Source organism: Sarcophilus harrisii, chromosome 6 (genome assembly GCF_902635505.1).
Source record: "Sarcophilus harrisii chromosome 6, mSarHar1.11, whole genome shotgun sequence".
Classification (NCBI taxonomy): Eukaryota; Metazoa; Chordata; class Mammalia; order Dasyuromorphia; family Dasyuridae; genus Sarcophilus; species Sarcophilus harrisii.
The window spans coordinates 85564286-85579398 of record NC_045431.1 but is presented as its reverse complement, the minus strand read 5'-3'; the positions used below and the strand labels follow the sequence as shown (position 1 = coordinate 85579398).

The window sequence follows — 15113 nt, the reverse complement described above, 5'->3', positions numbered from 1 at the left end:
CCATTCCTATCTGCATCAGTTCTTTCCAGCTAGCAGCACAGCATTTGAGAAATGCTGGGAAGTAACAGTGTCCCCTTGATGAAAGCAGAGAAACCCACATGATATCTGGATGATTTGCACAAACCCCATGTTTAGGCTCTTTGCCAATAGTCGATACTGTATCATGCTTAAAGGCACTGCAGTAGAAAGAGATAATGTGACCACAGCATCATAAATGTTGGCAGAAGCTCAAACCTGTGTGTATTTGGGGGTTGAAAATAAAACAAGCTTCTCTGCCTTAATTTTTTTTTCTTTCCCTGTTGGTCCAAGGAAAAATGCAATGCAGAATTCATGTATCACACATTGAAAAATTTTGTGCTTTTACTCTAAATAGGAAAAGAATCTACTTCAGATGTTCCATTCACAAGCACTTCTTTGTATTTTTTCTCTCTGAAAAGAACCAGTCTACAACAGGCAACTTTATTCAGCAACAATGGGAGGGTCTTTCTTGGGCTTTGGCAGGTCCAGAACTTATGAGGTTAACTACAATATTTAGCAAACTGAACCCAGTAAATGGAGAGGGGGAGAGAGAAAATTAGCATAAGAAACGAGATATTTTCCACTCAAATTTGTTCTAAAGTTCTTGGGAGCTCTGTTCAAAAGAGTGAATAGGAATTCTAAACAAGCAAGCTTAAGAGCTCTTGAAATTAATATTATTCTACTATTCATTCTAGAGGTAAGAAAAAAACTCCCATAGATTTGCAATCCATTATCTAATTTGCAATTAGAAGAACTGACATTTATATAGTATTTTACTAATGCCTATCACATTTGAATCAAATGACTACCCTGGAAAATTGGTATCAAAAATTTTATCATTCCCATTTTACTGATAAAGAAATGGGAGTTCTGAGAAATTAAGTCACCTCAGACCACAATGCTTTTTTGGGCTGGAGGTGGAATGCAAACCCAGCTACTATCAAAATCCACTGTTCCAATCATACTTGTCTCTCTAAAATGATATTAAATATTTGAGTCAATTTAAGATTTGAATTCTTTTGGAAAACAGTTTAAGTCAATGGTGCAGCCTACAAATCTATTTAAGCCAAAATTATTCTCAGAAAGGATGTTCTCTAGGAATTCCTAAGTAAAGTGGAAATGGATTTGTGTGGGACAGGTGCTAGACCCTTTTCCCCAAACTAACTAACCAGAGACATCTTCAGGTACAAAGAGAAAGCATTTATTGAGTCCCCGCAGGGAGAGGCTCAGGCAAGCACACCTGGGAGGCATCTCAGCTCCCACCACGTGTTCTTGGAACCTGATCAACTTCTGGCCTGTAGGGATTTAAATAGCAAAAGACCCAAACCTTTTCACTGGACTAAAAGGAAGTAACCATATTCAACCAGTGTTACCAATGTTGTCTGCTTCCTGTGGGTCACATCACTTCCTCTAACTTCATTGACTTAGGGTCTGACCTTTCTGGTTCTGAGAATAGGGATCATGTGATTTTAAACATAGTTTCAAAAACTGAGAAAACTTCACCCAATCAGTCCCATTCAGTTTGAGTTCAAAAGTGAAATTCCCTGGTCTGGAACTCATACCAATAATCTTTCTGATTCCAGGGCCTTTGCTCTATACACCATGCCAGTAGTTTCTTAAATGGAATGGGATTTACAATTCTGCAAAATAATTAAACTAAGTTGCAAAAAAAATCCATTACTTCCCCAAATTTACATTAACTTGTATCTGAAGTAGAATGTGGAAGTTTATGACTTTGGTAGGAAATATCTTTGGGAGGGTTATCACGATGATTGTAAATTTCAAATTTACACAATATAGAGGGTCAGTCATGAATTCTTCCACACTGAAAAATTCTAACTAGTTGAGTAACTTGTTTCTATGGAGATGGTGGTGTGCTATTTCCAGAATTGGTTTTTACTTACCTTTCAGGAAGCAGCAGTGAAAACTGCATTTTAATTCCTAAACTTCACTGATTTAACACTACCCTCAACATGAGTCTAAATAAACCACAACTTCCATTAATAAACTAAGGGAGCTCAAAGAAGAACCAGTTTAGTTTAGAGGAAAAGATATTTAAAGAAACATATATTTACCCTAGACATCTGTAAAAAAATCTGTAAGATCAGTGTCAAAAAGCAAACAACACCCCTCTCACCAAATGACCAGATATAGACATCATTTTGTTTTGCTGAGTAGTCTTAGAGGAAGCAAATATTGGTTACCAATAAAAACTAGCTAAGTTTAAGGAAGATTGTTTTAAAATTAAGTATTATTGAAATTATTGAAAGATTTTAATTCAACACTGATGTTGAAATCATAAATTACCAGCAACAGCAAACTAAGCTTAAGGAAGATTGTTTTCAAAAATAAGAATTATTGAAATTATTGAAAGATTTCAATTCAATTGATGTTGAAAGTACAAATTAAAGAACTAATTCAGCTTTCTGTGAAGCAAGGTGTCAGGAATGGTGTGAGGGAAAAAAAATCTGTATAGTCAGCTTTCCAATATCCACAGGCTAATTAGTTCCTTTCAAATTATCTAGCCTAATATCTTCTCAATTCTACTGCTTCCATCTTTTCCCTATATCCTCCATTTAAGAAGGTTGCCCTGGTCAGCCATTTCATCATTTCTTCCTCAGCTGAAGTCGTTATCATTCCACCTCTTCTCTCCCCATCTCTAAAGGATTCCAATCCTCCTCTCCCTTTTCTAGGTTTCTTAGAGGTGTAGTTAGTCTTCCCCTATTAGTTTGTGAACTCCTTACGGGCAGGAGTTGTAGCCTTTTTGTTTCTTTGGTGTTTTTTGTTTTGTTTTGTTGTATCTCAGTACTTGGCACAGTGCCTGGCACATCGACAAATATTTACTGATCGATTGTAACTGATTTATTACATCCTCCTATATTTCCCCATGGCTGTGGGAAAGAACAAACTTTCAGGTCTTAGCCTGAAATAAGTAAGTGAATGGAATTTTCTTCACTTTTAATTACTGCATTCCCTACCAGAAAAAGCCCCCCAATCCAAGACGTTAAATCCTCGACCCCTAGCAGCAGCTCCAGGTAGGAGGGGGCTGGGGGAGAGCAGGAAGTGACTATGAGCTTGAGCTCCGGGATTGCCTAAGAAGTTTTGTTTGTCGGTCTTCGGAGAAGAGAGGAAGGCGTAAACGCAGTGGTTCTCAAATCTTTGTTCTCAGTATCTTCTATGGAGCATCTGTTCAAAGAGTTTTTGTTCACATGGGTTATATTTATAGCTGTTTACTATAGTAGAAATATAAAATAATTTTGAATTTGTAGACCCTCTGAAAGGGTTTCAGAGACCCCAACAATTCTTTGGACTACACTTTGAGGACCACTGGCCAAGCATGAAGACCACTGGAGATCTAGATAACCTATGTACATCATTGCTTCGGATATTGACCCAAAATGAGCAGATTTTTTTTTAAGGTTGTGAAACTGTCAGACATACCGACATTCAAATTATAAGTGCAAAAATGAATCCCCAAGCCTACAAGGAATCATTTTTGCCAGATTCATAGATATGCCAAGGTTTGAACAATGATAAATGAATATACTTGCCAGTCTTCTGTGAAAGACAATTTGGTTCACAACTATATATATATTTTTAATATGTCACCATTTCATAATGCAAAGAACAGAAGATTCCACGTGAAAATGAGGTTTTATAATTCTTTTAAAAGTCTATACAGTAATTTAACATAAAAAGAATGAAAACTACCTTGTTTCTGTGCATCCCCATCTGATCTCCCCCTTTTTAACTTTTGGACATAACATCACTCCCTCCCCCCCAGCAACACTGGCCTCTTTTCTATTACTTGAACCAGATCTTTCACTTCTCTACTCCTCTGGGAATTTTTACCAGCTGTCCCTCTACCTGGAATACTCGACCTCTTCACTGCCACCTTCTGGCTTTCCTGCAGCCCCAGCTAAAATCCCATCTTCTATGGGAAGTCTTTTCCAAGCCCTTTATATTCTGTAGATTATTTCCTATTAATCCTTATTTGTACATATAGTTTACATGTTGTCTCCTTTATTAGATAGTGAGCTTTTTGCCTTCTATGCATCCTCAATGCTTAGCACAGTATCTGACAGATAGTGTCACTTAATAGTAGACTGCAGGTACAGAAGGAAATGTACATTTTCTGACATGGCCAATATGACTTTTGGGAAAAAAACAAAACCCAAAAAAACACAGGGCAACTACATGGTGCAGTGGATAGAGTACCAGCACTGAAGTCAAGAGGACCCGAGTTCAAATATTGCCTCAGACACTTAACACTCCCTAACTGTGTGACTCTGGGCAAGTCACTTAACTCCAATTGCCTCAGCAAAAAAATAAAAAAAAAGAATAAAACAAAAAGAAAAACAAAACAAAACCAAAAAAACTCTATACTTATTTGTTATGAAGAAATATTTTTATTAGAGAGAGGTATTGAGTAGTTAATCAATAAACATTTAAATGCCTACAACTGGACTTTGAAGAGCTGAAAAGCATACTTCATCATTAGTTTTCTGCTGACTGTTGATCATTACCAACATATATAGTTGGTAAAATATAGTTGGTTACTATATTTTCCATGAATTCTCAAACTGCAAGAGCTGGACTGGCCTAACAGTTAGATGAGGGATTTGAATTCACATGAGATGCTAGCCTGAAACTTCCAGGCATGTCATTCTGGCAAGGAGGTAATTGAAGAAAGATGTAGGAGCTGCTCTCTGGGACAGATATGATAACAGAGCCTGAGTCAGAGATGGTGAGGAATGGAACACAAAAGGGCTAGATGAGAAAGAAAACTACCAACTGAGCTACAAGGAAATTGGGAGGCCACAGAAGTGTAGAAACTGGCTAATGTACTAATGCTACAGAAAGATGATAAAAGGACTATGAGCATCCAACCAATGGGAGCAATTATCTACCCACCCTCCCTTGTTCCCCTACCCCAATCCTTGCTCCTCATTCTGGAGATCTGAAACCTGGAATACACCTGAAGGGACATGGTCTACTAAAACTTGCTCTGTCCTCCTGGAACTAAAGAAGGGAAGCTTTCTTTTTGGACGATAGAGGGTAAAGAGGGGCTATTTAAACAAAAGGTGAAGAGAATGTTTTTTATTAGTATTTTATTAGTATTTACTTTTTTTTCAAATTAAATGTTTTACTGCTTCTAGGTAATTATTTACATAGATTTCTCTTTGCAGAGTAAAAAATGAGTATCTAAAATATGTATTGATTTTAGAAATTCCCAAGCTGTGAATGGGTAAAAAACTGTACAGCAATTCAAGACAGGTAATTTCCTCCTATTATGGAGAATTCTCCATAATAGTAACCCCAAATCCTTGAGATATTGACACTACTGGTGAGTAGCATTTCTGGTTTCAACGCCATTGACATGTTACCCCTCCCATTATCTCTAGCACCAAGTTGCTAATTCTAGCTTTGAATCCTCTTCCCTTTGATTGAAGGACTAGGTACCAAATTCTGCCTTTCATCCTAACTCCTCAATGCTTTCCTTTACAGAAGGGAAAAATGGAATTTTCACAGCTCACTCCACTCAGTATCCATTGCTCACTTTAGGTCATGAAATCAGATGCTCCCATTCCCCATATGTCTTAATCTTTTCCCAACACTGTTTTTCTTCTTTTGTATGGCATCTCCCTCCATTAAATTGTGTAGGCTTCTTGAGGATAGGGATCATTTCTTTATTGATATCCACAGTCTTTAGCACAGTGATTGGCACATCTTGGATGTTTAACACACACTTATTGAATTGGAGATATGAAGATATTACTGGAGACATAATCTCTTTTCATTCTAAATTTCATCTTTATGCTTTTAAAGGGAAAGGGATGAAATGAGGATATTTATGAACATGAGGGCAAAAAATACTGGGATCAAGTTGAAGAAAATTGTTAAATATAGAGAACCCTAAATTATTAATATAGAAAATAATTTTTGTAGATGATCAAAATGGTGAATAATTATGTATATTAGTGGATTTGAACATTAGTTCTATAACTATGATCTGTCATCAGAACACAGTGTTTTGGGAAATAAACACCATATGACTGTCAATATCTTGTTTCCTGCCCTACTTTCTCAGCAAAGAAAGGAACTCCAGATGTGGATGTGAGAAATGGCTGGGCATTTGGTTTCCACAGTTATGAAAATTAAATTGGAGAAATGAAACAAATGAGAAAATTGAAACCCACAAGGACATCAAAGAATAATCAAGGGTGGAGGTTTCGGATTTGAACTGGAACCCTCTGGACTTTGCCCTTCTCCTTCTCTGGTTATCTTCCCCCAAAAGAATTTAAGATTGTATGCTCCTTGGAGGCAGGGACTGGCTATGTATGTAATGAGGGGTAGAGATTCACATTCTGTAACTTCTATAACATCCAATTAATGGGGAATCAGGGGAGGAACTTGTGCTTCAGGATAAGAAATAAAATACTGCCTTTGCCATTTCAAACTGTCTATTAAATACCCATTCTTGCAAGAATGTAAAATAAATCTTTCCTGCATTCATCAGCGAGAAGGTGGAGTTTTTGCTCAGATACTTTGTTTCTTACATGGGTACTTCCACCTCTAGTGTGAGTCAGCAGCTCTTACAGAGTTAACAGTGGCACTGAGAAGTTAAGGGACTTACCTGTGGAATGTCCATTGTTTAATATTCATCTATTTAATAAACATTAAGCATATAGCATTGGAAATTTGTACACTGATTACATTTCTTACCATCTCTTCCAATCTGCCCATCTCCTGTGGTATATTTTACTTAGCTTTTTTTTAACCCTCTCTGACCATTTAGCATGGTACTTTGCACATAGTGAACCTTTTAATAAATGCCTATTGAATTCACACAAGCACAAATGAATGAACACATTTCTTTTTTTCCTCTCAATCTTCCTGTCCAGGAAATGAAACACCAGCTAGCTTGCATTATCTTCTGTTTTTCCCTTGAAATACAATTCAGATTTTCCTCTTTTGTTTTACTGACCTCCTCAGAGATTCTCTACCTTTCCTTCCCTTTCTATTAGACAAATCTTGGATTCAATCAGTAACTGTGGCATATTATTTTGTCCCTTCTACAGCGAGGAGAATTTCGTAAACGTGTGGAGGAGATTATTTCTCACCGGTACCAAAATCCATGGTAAGTATTTACTGACATATTTGAAATCCTCCTATGTGTATTTGGTGCAGTGCTTTCCTGAATTAGAGCTATAGGACAATTTTTTTTTATCAGTTTTATGAGAGAAATCAATTATTTCCTTTCTTTTATATCAGCTGGAGAAGGATATTGGTTTGTTATTTGTTTTCAATAAGTTAGCATTTCATAAGTACCTAACATTTTTGCTAGTTTTTTAAGGAGCATGGGAGAAAAGACAAATGATACAACCCAGTGTCAGAGTTGTAGATTTGGACAGGGCAGGGTGGGGGACATGCCTCTTGATTCAAATACTAGCTCTGCCATTTGCTACACATATGATCTTGGGCAAGTGCCTTGACTTCTGTTTCTCAATTTCTCTACTGGAAAATGAGAAAGTTAGATTCAGAGACAGATTTCTAAGTCTGTAATCTGTGGAAAGATGGGAAAGGAGCTGAATTATTGGGTTAGGATACATTAAAGTAGAAATGGGAATCTAAGCTTTTCCAAATACCAGCTGGCTGGGCTTGAGGATTGGCTAGCTGTTCAAATTCTCTTGGTAGAAAAGAAAAAGCAGTATTAAATTATTTCTGTAAAAAATAGACTCATTTTTCATGCTGCTGGCCTAGAAACCATCATTAATGGCTCATCTTGGTTAATAAAAGTAGCCCTGCTAAAGTCACACAATGTCTTACATTTAAGTTGATGTGAAGTCGCCTCTATGCCCTGTACTAATCATCTCTAACTAAATTCAAGATATGTTGAAGATTAATCCCAGAGAATAATGTTTTTACCAGTTCACAAAATCAGAACTGCTGAAGTTCTCATATCCTAAAACTGATACATTTTTTCACCATTGCAATAATGAGGTTTTAGAGGTAAAGAATTAAATGCTGCCATTGAGAATCACACAGAGATCCTCCCTTCTTGTTATTCTAAATCCCTAAAGGAAGATTATCAAGATGGAGGAAAAGCCAAGTATCAAATTTTAGAAGTGCATTTGGGAGCATCACCAAATAGGAAAAAAGATAAGAGTTTAACAGGGTGACCACAAGAAAAGCAAGTCCTGGTGATAAGTGAACTCAGTGGGCCTCCTGGGTCAGGAATTAGGGTCTTGAACAAGTGAGGTAGTACATAGAATTGAAAATATTTGCCTCAAGGCAAAACTTCCTTTTTTGTCAAGGATAGTAACATCATACTATGTTGGGTTTTAAAAGAACAAGAATTGTGTAGAAGTATTTACAAAACTTAAGACAATATTGGAGGTTCAGACAAGGAAAGAAGTCAAGATTAAAGTCAAGATAGAGGGCCAAGCAATTCCAGTAGACTTGTGATAGAGAGAGCCACCTGCAAGTAGAAAAAGGACCATGGGGACTGAAAGTGGATCACAACATAGTATTTTCACATTGTTGTGGTTGATGTTGTCGTTTCCTTGTTTTTTCTTTTCTTTCTCATTTTTTTTCTTTTTGATCTGATTTTTCTTGTGTAGCATGATAAATGTGGAAATATGTCCAGAAGAATTGCATATGTTTAACCTGTATAGGATTACTTGCTGTTTAGGAAAAGCGGTGGGGGAAAGGGAGGAAGAAAAATCTGGACTACAAAGTTTTGAAAGGGTGAATGTTGAAAACATTCTTTGCATATATTTTGAAAATAAAAGCTATTATAATTTTTTTTTAAATATAGAGGGCTAAGTTTATCATGGGATGGATCGTATCCTTAACATAAGGAGGAGAGCCAAAAGAAGGAACTAGGTTAGGAGAAAGATGATGAATTTTGTTTTGACATTGAGTTTTGAGGTGACAGTGGGTCATTTAGGCAGAAATTATCAGTACACTACTAATGATGTAAGCCAGAGGACTGAGAGATGCAGATTGAGAAATTATTAGCATAGAGGTGATAATTTGGGGGGATGGGTAAGGGATGTCATTTCACTGGTATGGGAAACTACAGGATGGCTAAATAAATTTCCTTTACAAGCACAGATATGCTTGTGTAACATTGACTTAGAAAGTTAGTTACGTCAAACACTGAAATGTTAAGCAATTTGACAGTATGTGTTAGAGGTTCCTTGACCCTAGCTAGGTCTTCTTAATCAAGTTTGGTTCTCTAATCTTTCATAGAAGTGTTATTTGAAGTTACTGAGAATAGATAAGATTTCTGAAAGAGAATGTAGAAAGAAAAAAAGAGAGCTGAGGACTGAGTATATTTGTCCAGAGGATTCAAAAGGAGAAATGCCTGAAAGACAGCCAGTACAGTATAATATCATGGAAGCCAAGCAAGATGAGGTTTCCAAGTTGAGAATGGTAAGAATAAGTGAAAGATAAGATATTATTTTTATTTATTAAATATTTATTAAAATATTTTCAAGGCAGCTAGATGACTCATTGAATAAAGTCTTAGGCCTAAAGTCTGGAAGACTTGAGTTGAAATTCTACCTCAGATTCTAATCCTATCCTCATTATGGCGCTTTCCCTGAGGATAAGATGGAGCTAATGATCATCCTGGCAAATGGAAAGGCCTATCAAGTCCAAAAAATGTAACTATTGGGATATTCCTTTTCACATTTGGCATTTCCAGAACAACTACCTTCAGATCCAAAGTACCCTATGGATTTATATCCCACCGAAAGTATTCAGGGGTCCTCAAACTACGGCCTGTGGGCCAGATGCAGCAGCTGAGGACGTTTATCCCCCTCACCCAGGGCTATGAAGTTTCTTTATTTAAAGGCCCACAAAACAAAGTTTTTGTTTTTACTATAGTCCGGCCTTCCAACAGTCTGAGGAACAGTGAACTGGCCCCCTATTTAAAAAGTTTGAGGACCCCGGTATAGGTCATAAGCTCTACCTACTTAAACTTTTTCTTTAGTTAGACACAAATCAAAGCAAAGTAAAAAAAAAATAACATTATCCTCATATCCCTGAGGTTCAACTCTTCCATAAATATTCATTTATGGGAAAAGGTGTAACATAGTAGGCCAGAGAACACATTTGGAGAGTGTTATATATAGCTAATGTATATCACCATGATCCAGAAGTAGAAGAGGTACTCACATTTCTAAAGTTGCGGGACCACCTATACCTTGTTGCTCTCAATGAGGCGGCTTCTTGCCCATGTGGGCTTCTCCCCTAGGTGAGATGTTCTGTAGGTCTTGGGTAGTCCCATGGTGGCTATCTGGTATGGTCATTCCCACGGAGATTGCTTCCTCCTTTCAACTTTTTTTTTTTTTTTTAAAGAAATGCAAATTTGTTACTTTCAACTACTACACACAATATAAATTAAAGATATAAATGGGCACTCATAAGTAATATGAAGTTAATGAAAAAATTTACAATTTTACACCAAGGCTGCTATATCAAACAGCTATCAAACACGAGCTTTTTCACATAGAAGACTTAATTATTGGACCCAGAAGTTGAAGGCAAATTGAAGGAATCTTTTATATATCCTGTCAACTTCTGATCTTCATCTCATGAGAGCCACTTTTTGGCCAGCTGGGGCCCTTAACTTACTAGCTGACAAAAGGATGATGGCTTTTTAGTCACAGTCTCATTTTTACAAAAGCCCTGGTTTTTGTATTTCCAGGCTAAGATTTTCATGGCATTCCCAGACTTAAGATTATCTTTTCCCTTTCAACACCTACTTGGTGTCTGTTGAGTAGATCACCATCCTCTATTCCAGATAATTACCTACCTGCAATTAGAAATTCCCAAGATGCTCTCTTACTTAACACACAAATCACTTAGAACCCCCAAAAGGTTAAGTTGGTGAGTAAGGTTATTGTTCTCTGCCTTTCCGGGCACATTTTTCTCTTTATTACATACATATAACAACAACAAAACTAGTCACTTTGGATGTTGCCACGTTTTTGGAGATAGAAAACCTTTCTAGCTCATAAATAACAGACTTAATAAGAGACTGAATCCAAGGATGTAGGCAAAAGGATGCAAAAGAAGATCATAGCAAAAACCTAAGCCTAAGGATTCAACACAGTTTGGAGGAATATTCAGCTAATGGGTCTAAAGCAAGATTGTGGTTTGGTTCCATGTAATTTCTTTTTCTAGCAATGTTTTGCTAGGCCCTATCTCCTCCTTGCTTCACTGTTTCCTCATTGCTTTGATAGGATAGTGAGGAAAAAAGTCTGAATGCTAGGAGTATAGGGAAAAAGAAATGCAATAGAACTACTTTCCATTTTGGCTGAAATTGTTTTACCTTTCTTATTTGAGAAAAAGTAAAGAACTCATCAATTTTATATGAGCTCAATTTTTTTTTTTTAATTTGGGCTCAGTGAATTGGGCCGTTTGCAAATTGTCACATCTGTTTGTAATTGAACTAGTTTCTGAATACATACCAGTTTTAACTTCAACCAGAGATCAGTGGAGAAAAAAGCTGAAAAATGACCAGCCTAGATAAGAAATAAATGACACCATTTCCAATCAGATAAGAAGAGTTACAACAGAATGTCCTGATAGATAATGGACTGGCAGTTTTTTGAAGCGTGTAAGTGAATTCTCTGGAATGGACACATGCTATTGATGAACATGGTCATCTCCTCTGTGTCCTTTACAATGATATCACTGCTTAGACAAGTAACCCTTTTGTTTCTCTTGTTCCCTAATTAAAGGGAAGCTTGCTTTTGTAACACATGTCATTGCACTTTTGAAAAATTGGTCAGAGCCGGGCATTTTGCAACGATTTAACTCACTATTGGAAAGTACAGAACACCTCATTCTGGTTACTATAAAGCTCTCATTGATCAGTAAGCCACTGAATGTATCATCAGTATCATCTGATGACAGCAGATTTGTCTAAAACTGCATTGTAGAAGAAAAAGATAATTAGGCAAGAAAAAAATAATTCCTTTCGAATCTATCAAGGGTACTAACTATCCCACCTTAATTTCCTCTTTTGTAAAATAAAGTTTGACTACATGAGATCTCTTCCTGCTCTAGTTCATTGATCTGTATTTAAGGCAATTTGATACAGAAGACAGAGTGCTGGATTTAGTCAGAGGACCTGAATTTGAATCCAAGCATTGCCATTTTAGATGTGTATAACATTAGGCAAGCCGTTTTCATATGAGAGACCTCAGTAAAATGAAAGTCGAATTAGATAATCTCCAGAGTCCCTCCAGTTCTAAATCTTCCATCATGTGGGGGATCTCTGATGGAGCTTAACATTGGACTTGAAGAGACCCGGGCTAATAGGAATATCCTTGATGAGTTGGAACACCCATCCCCATTGAGTTGTTCCAGACTATTTGGAGGATCTAGTAAGTATGGCTGTTGTCTAGAAGCATATATGTTAGAGTGGCTTTGAAGAGTGTCTGATGAATGAAAAGAAGAGGGCCTGCCCTTTTACAACATGTCTTGTTCATTGGAACCAACCCTACAGGAAAGATAGGGCCAAGGTTATTCCCCTTTTGTCTGACTCTCAATTTTGGCTCAGTAGCCAATCAAACCAAACCAAACCAAACAAAACAAGAGCCCAAACAACCCACCCTTCTAACCTCACAGTAATCACATCGGAATCAGTTGGGATACTGTTTATTTGGAAGAGACAGGAACTCTGGCCTCTCCCAAAAGGGCTGGCAGTGGTTAGAGCATAGCTGCATATGCTTGGATGTGGAGAGCCAGTACTCTCCATTCCATATTTCTCAGTTACTTCTCAGAAACAGGGTCACCTAACTTACTTGTTCCCAAGACTCCATGGCCAGGCCCCCACTACATAAAGTAAAACTTAACTGCCTCCTGAACAAGTTTTAGGTCTGATACTTACTAAGCTGTGAGTTTGTGGACAAGTTTCTGTATTCAGCTGGACCTCAGTTTCCCACATCCATTTGTAATTTGGGGGATTCCTTTGGGTATCACTCAATTTACTTATTTTTCTCTGTCAGGATTTCAAGAAAGAGGTTGTAAATTCGCCTCTTAGTTTCACCCCAACACAGATGGTTCCCAGGGCTTTGGATATATAGGAATTGTTGTTGGTTTTTTTTTTTCAGATGATTGGCAGCTCATTTGCCCCCCCTTGCTATCCACTCCCATTCCTTATGTCCCTGGCTGTATGCCTAGTTAATTAATCTTTTTAATTTTGTGTATCACCTACGGCTGAAATGCAACCTTGATTAATGTAGGTCATGGGCAAGTAGTTAATTAACACATAGACTACATATACTTATACATATATACACATGCATGTACACAAGAACATGCAAATTTCATGCTGATTGAAAAAAGGAAGTCCTGGACTGAGTCTTGATAAAAGTTGATATTCTTTAGGGAGAAGGGGTTTTTTACCTCATCTTTGAAACTGTGAAGAGTATTTTGGAGTCTGAAAATGTTAAAGCAGAGCATTTAAAGGATATCTTTTCTTCATAGAGAGACTTATGAGAGATTTGATTTTGGAGTTTTGGAGTGGAACGCTTCAGAGGAGAGAGGTGAAGAAAAAAAAGGAGAGCCTGATCAAAGAGGTCAATGACCTGACATGTTTCTTGGGCTGTGATTCTCATGCTTTCTATGGGATTTGTCTACTTACATATATAAACACACTCCAGCAGCTGGACCAGAAAATGCTTTTTCTGTTTTTCCATTGTGGGAAAGAGGAGAAGGAAACAAGTATGGTACTTTGGATAAAAAGTGATTTTGATTATTCACTTTGGAGTCTGAAGGGTTCATTAGCAGGGAGAATCCTGCCTCCCTCTATCTGGGGTGGTTCACACTATGTTAATGATAACTGAACATGCTCCATAAGTTTTTACATTTGCAGTCTAAGGAAGGGGTGGGAAGCCAGGAGAACTATTCACATGCTGTCTCTGTTTCCTAGTCATTCTCCCAATGGCTTCTTGCCAAAAGAAACTGAGGGGACTCTAGTTGATGCTTGAAGCAAGAATTGCACAAAGTCAGTCATTACTAGATGATGAAAGCATCTTTTTTTTTCCTGCTCTGAGCCAAGTAATTTGTCATTCTTCATTTCTTTCCCACTCAAGGATGTGTATTCCTTAATTGTTTTTGTCTGATCTCAAATTTTCTTTTAATTCTGCTTTCATTCCTCCTTCTTTCTGCCTATCTCTGTCACTCTCCTGCCTTGGTTCAAGGATTCCCTTCCTTCAGAAGCTATTGAGGACTTCTTCAGGCACCCACTCCTATCCTCACAAGGAATTTAGGTGAGTTCCTGGAGAAGTCACTAAGCTACCACAGCTTTCTAATAGATCAAATTGAAGATAGGATTAGATGATTTCTGTGTTCTCTTTAAACTCTAGATCTAGGATCCTGTTGCCTATCTATTTCTTTAATGAAGAAAGCAATCCTTTGGACTGGGCCTCCTTCATGCCTGAAATGTGTTTCTTCTTTTTTACCACTTAAACAATAAGAAGGGTAATTGATTGGGCATCCATGAGTAAAAGAAACCTTGATTGACTCCCTTCTTCCTCCAGACAGGGATTCTTTTTTTTTAATAGCTTTTTATTTACAAGTTATATATATATATGGGTAATTTTACAGCATTGACAATTGCCAAACCTTTTGTTCCAATTTTTCCCCTCCTTCCCCTCACCCCCTCCCCTAGATGGCAGGATGACCAGTAGATGTTAAGTATATTAAAGTATAAATTAGATACACAATAAGTATACATGACCAAACCGTTATTTTGCTGTACAAAAAGAATCGGACTCTGAAATATTGTACAATTAGCTTGTGAAGGAAATCAGAAATGCAGGTGTGCATAAATATAGGGATTGGGAATTCAATATAATGGTTCTTAGTCATCTCCCAGAGTTCTTTCACTGGGTGTAGCTGGTTTAGTTCATTACTGCTCCATTGGAACTGATTTGGTTCATCTCATTGCTGAAGATGGCCAGGTCCATCAGAATTGATTATCATATAGTATTGTTGTTGAAGTATATAATGATCTCCTGGCCCCAGATAGGGATTCTTAAACTTTTCCCACTGGCAACCCCCTTTTA

At 37.3% G+C, this 15113-nt stretch overlaps 1 protein-coding gene across 2 annotated transcripts in view; it reads left to right on the top strand.

Moving 5' to 3' along the window:
* C6H4orf45 (chromosome 6 C4orf45 homolog) overlaps positions 1-15113 on the top strand; it is a 153720-nt gene that overhangs the window by 62520 nt on the left and 76087 nt on the right. For both annotated transcript variants that reach the window (XM_012552139.3, XM_023505901.2), the window contains exon 3: positions 7101-7159. In XM_012552139.3, the coding sequence (XP_012407593.1) occupies positions 7101-7159 (59 nt within the window). The remainder of the gene's footprint in view (positions 1-7100; positions 7160-15113) is intronic.